At 38.8% G+C, this 5,000-nt stretch overlaps 1 protein-coding gene across 1 annotated transcript in view; it reads right to left on the minus strand.

The window, feature by feature from the left end:
* Nucleotides 1-137: 137 nt before the first annotated feature.
* The window catches only part of LOC118763859, a 14,063-nt gene continuing 9,200 nt past the window's right edge, over nt 138-5,000 (minus strand). Inside the window, exons 2-3 of the mRNA XM_036503796.1 lie at nt 4,886-5,000; nt 138-685 (exon numbers count right to left, since the gene is read on the minus strand). The exon at nt 4,886-5,000 is cut by the window's right edge and continues 92 nt beyond it. Coding sequence (XP_036359689.1) covers nt 489-685; nt 4,886-5,000 — 312 coding nt within the window. The 3' untranslated portion in view covers nt 138-488. The remainder of the gene's footprint in view (nt 686-4,885) is intronic.

Consider the following 5,000-nt stretch of genomic DNA (forward strand, 5'->3'; position numbering starts at 1 on the left):
AACTTTCTAAACACTTTTCATACTACTATTATTAGATGAAAATAGGAATATTGTAAATCCAGTCGAATTTTTAATTCATAAGGATTGTGAATCAAACAATAAATACAATTCTTTTAAATATTTTGCAAACACTTTAATTATTATTGTTATTATAATCAATTGTAGTTTATTTTCAAAGTTGCATAAATGTAAATGAGACAGAATCAGCGTAATATAGAAGAAAGGTATAAATATACCTTTAGAATACTAATCCATTGAGCTTGTCTTCCTAGAAACAGCTCAGCTATCATTTTCACAAAAAAATACATTTGATATTTTTTGTCCTATTCTTCCTCCTCTTATTGTCATCGTCTTCGTTGTTGTTGTTGTCGTCATTGTTGGTGTTGTTATTATTGCTATTATTGTTATTAGTGTTGCTTTCTTTAATACTTGTACGGTCCTGCTAAAAACTGATTGTTTAAAGGATATTTAAGTCATATTGTAAAGACTTAACGCCGCATGCGTCCACCACAGCTTGTCTTGGCCGACCATTCGCAGGACTTACTGTGTGTAGAGAAGGCAGTGCCAGCTGGACATCGGTGTCTTGGTCCTAAACGTCCATAGTGGCAGTAATAGAAATGGTAACAACTGGATGGATCAGGAACAACGTCGTCTTTCACATCTTGACACATCGGGTCTTCGTCAGCTTTAAATTAGAAAAGAAATTGCAATCAATCAAAATTATTTTAATAGAATTAACAATAAGCTAACAGATTTAATGATCACTGTCAAGTCGTAGACAGCTCTTAAGGATCTTAAAGTATTCTGTATCTCCAGAATTTTAGATTTTAAAAAAGTCCCTGAGATGGGTTTCCATAACCATCTCAAGGAGGATTTGAATTCAACATAATAAGTTATATAAATGCTTGGTGACTTTGTACTGTGAACCCGTTGATTATAGCTCTCTGCTTATAATTAGACAGGCTGAATTAGAGAATGTCAAGTACTTGGTCAGTGACCCAGAAAATTACACATGTTGGCCATGAATACAGAGCAGCCTTCGTAGCAGGATGCGGAATATCTTCACATCTTCAGTCAAGATGGATGTTGATTCTCTGTCTACTCCAGCTAGCTGTGAGTTTGTCGAAAAACCACACATTTTGAATGACCTCCGAGTGTCACAGAATATCAAACTCTGAAATGAAGATCTATCTTAAGTTAATCCCAATTCTAACGCCTCCTAACACTAACCTAAACTCATGCAACTGTAATAAATTCAATCATAGCCTTCTTGGGGACTAAAGACTGCAGCAACTAAAGGTCACCGCCTTTATAATTCAGATAGAAAAGATATAGTTCTATGATTATCTCTAACGTAATACTTCTTAATTAATTAGTGGATTAATTATCTAACAAGAAATATTCTTTTATAGAAAGGACATGTAAAATGTACTTAAAGTTTAGGAAAAGACGATTTTATTTTATCCGGTGAGACTCATAGACCAATGAGGGAGCCTCTACGTGGTCGCTTGATTTACTAGAAATAGCAGCTAAATTTCCATAAAAAGATCACATTCCGCCGTCTAAAAATAGACTGGATGACCAAGCTTGTACAAATTTGAACACAATTTTGCTAAGCCAGAAATGTCCCGAGACTAAACAACTACTTGTATTTTTCATATGTCGTAGATCCTCTGAGTATCTGCACCTGGAATGGTACTCTCCAAGGAGCAGGTGTAAGCAAGGTATTTTGCGAAGACCAACAGTTTCCCATGCATGTCTCCACCTCTCCACGTCACTGATGTTGTTTAAAGGAGAGGTAAGGTGACACAACTTCGGGCCAGTATCGTCGCAGGCGTTAGAATCAGAAGGCGGAGAACTGTATCAAACACTGCCCTTCAGTGTTTGATATGCTCTCTGCCGCTCTGAATTCAAATGCCATCGAGGCGAACTTTTCCTTTCATCCCTCTGGGGTCAATAAAATAAAGTACCAGTCTTGTACTGGGGTCAATGATATCGATTAACAACCTCCCTAAATTTCTTGGCCTTGTTCCTAAATCATCAAACACGACAATTTCAATCCTTATAGTGTCCCACCTCGTATGAGAAACACTGCATGCGACACCAAAATTATTCCACTAGTTCACTGCTCTGGGTTAGTACGTTTTGTGGCTGTGTGGTAAGAAGCTTGCTTTCCAACCACATGGCTCCGGGTTCAGTCCATCTGTGTGTGTGTGTGTGTGTGTGTGTGTGTGTTGTGTGTGATTGTCTTCCACCACCGGTGTTAGTGTGTTTACATCCCCATAACTTAGTGATTCGGTAAAAAATTGCCGATAAAATATACCAGGCTTAAACAAGTACTGAGGTTGGTTCGATCTACGAAAAGTTCTTGAAGGCAGTGCCCCAACATGACCGCAGTCTAATGACTGAAACAAATAAAAGATAAATTTTGAAAGGCAGAGCTGATCTCAGCGGGATTTGAACTAAGGAAATCAGAACAAATATTGTAAGTTATTAACTGAAACTGTAACGACTCTCTTAATTAGCTACCTGGGCCTAAGCAACAGTCTCAAAATTTTATTAAATTAATTAATTAATAAAATGTATGTAATGTGTTGTTAATATGATTATAGTTTGTCGGATTATCATTAATTTCACCTTCTAGGATAAAGCGTTCCTGTTAACTTCCCCATCTATAAAGGTGATTAATCGGTAGAATCAGTAGGGTAACGCCAAAAATATATTTTGGGTGGAGGAGGGGGTTAACAGAAATCGATAGAACAGCGGGAGAAAAGGCTTTCAGTTTTGAGTTCAAATCCCGCCGAGTTTGAGATTTACATTTCGCCCTCTCGCGGGGTCGATAAAATAAGTACTTGTTGTTGCAGTTGGTGCCTAATCCCAAGTCATCTCTGAATGAATAAATCTCTGATCAAAGGCCTTCCTTCCCCGTTATTTTAGATGTAGTATACGTATCTAGGACTATATCATCTAATGTATCCTTCCTAATTTTTAAAGGCGGGTAGGGTGTAATTGAGAGAAATTTAGTTAAATTTTGGCATAAGGCCAGCAAGTTTTGAGGAGGGGATAAGTCAATTACATTGACACAAGTGCTCAACTGGTACTTATTTTATCGGCCCCGAAACGATAAAAGGCAAATTAGAAAGAAATTTGACTGCAATCTTTAGCGAGTCAAGCGACTGAGTACTGGGGTCGATCAACTCCTTCACTCCGATTTGTAGACATGGGCTTTAGCCAAAAATCTATATTTGCACTATGCTTCGATGGATTTGATCTCTGATCGAAACATAAATGCTAAAACATATTTTATCCCTGAAGATAAGGTGCTGCATAGAACGGAAGTACAATAATTGTAAGAAATCTACGCGGGAACAACTTAGCTCCAATAACTTTTCTTCATTAATATTTGTTTGTTTTTAAATGCGGCGATCTGGCAGAAACGTTAGCACGCAGGGCGAAATGCTTAGAGGTACTTCGTCTGCCGCTACGTTCTGAGTTCAAATTCCGCCGAGGTCGACTTTGCCTTTCATCTTTTCGGGGTCGATAAATAAAGTACCAGTTACGCACTGGTGTCGATGTAATCGACTTAATCCCTTTGTCTGTCCTTGTTTGTTCCCTCTATGTTTAGCCCCTTGTGGGCAATAAAGAAATAAGAAACGTTAGCACGCAGGAGAAATGCTTAGAGGTACTTCGTCTGTCTTTACTTTCTGAGTTCAAATTCCGCCGAGGTCGACTTTACCTTTCATCCTTTCTGGGTCGATAAATTAAGTGCCAGTTGTGTACTGGGGTCGATCTAATCGACTGCCCCACCCAAAAAAAAACATTTCGGGCTTTGTGCCTAGAGTAGAAAAGAATATTTGTCTTTAAGGCGATGAGTTGGAAAACCGTTAGCACGCCGGAGAAAATGCTGAACAGCATTCCGTCCGTCTGTAAGTTCTGAGTTCAAATTTCGCTGAGATTGACTTTGCCTTTCACCCTTTCAGGCTCGATAAAATAAGTACCAGTTGAGCACTGGGGTCAGTGTAATCGATTTACCCCTGCCCCGGAGTTGCTGGTTTTGTGCCAAAATTTGAAATCAATATTTGCTTATCTTTTAAATTTTGACCCATGGCATAAGCACAGCCGCGTGGTTATGAAGCTCGCCTTGTATTCACGTGGTTTCGATACCCAGGGTAAGTGTTTCTTACGAGACTTGCCCTAGGTGTTTTGTACTATAGTTGCGGGTGGTCAACGCTTTGTGAGTGGATTTGAAAGACAGGAACTGTGCGGCAGCTCGTTGTATGCACGCACACACATGCGTGCGCGCACATACGCATATGGGGATATGTGTATGTCTTGTGTTTGCGTTTGTTACCCCAATGCTCGACAATTGATACTGGTTGATTTGTTTGTTTGTCTCGAAACCCTTCAAGGCAGAGCTCCAGTTTGACATATGACCGAAAGAAGTCAAATGAATGAATCAATATGTGAATAAATAAATAAATAATAAAAGAATAATTAAATTATCTTGGCAGCTCTTTTCCTTTTGGGAAGACGAAGCACCCAAACCCAAATGAATAGGGTAATGTGCGAAACAACCAACCAATGAATTAACTACGGATCAGCGTGTTAAATAGAGACAACGCCTTTTCGATTTTACCTGCTGGTACCATGAGAAAAGTTTCTGTTCTGTAAGAGGCAAGATTCTCCGTTAACCATTTACTCGATTTGAAGAGAAATCGTGACAGTTATGTTGTGTTAAAACGTCAGTGAAGTTATTGAGAAGAAACCCTCCTAAATCACCTGGATTTAGAAGTCGTTTAAATAAGTATCTGTAAAATACTCGGTTATTTCAATGTAGTTGAAGTTATTAAACAGAGATCAAAATGAAGTGGAACTGAAGACTTACGGATAAGAATGGTGTCTGGGATCCTTCTATTACCGCAATCATGGGCAACAGCGTGGGCAAATTGACAACTGTCATTCTTTGGGTAGTATAGAGTACCGTCTCCACAGCGCTGAAA

This window comes from Octopus sinensis, linkage group LG6, assembly GCF_006345805.1.
Source record: "Octopus sinensis linkage group LG6, ASM634580v1, whole genome shotgun sequence".
NCBI classification, from domain to species: domain Eukaryota; kingdom Metazoa; phylum Mollusca; class Cephalopoda; order Octopoda; family Octopodidae; genus Octopus; species Octopus sinensis.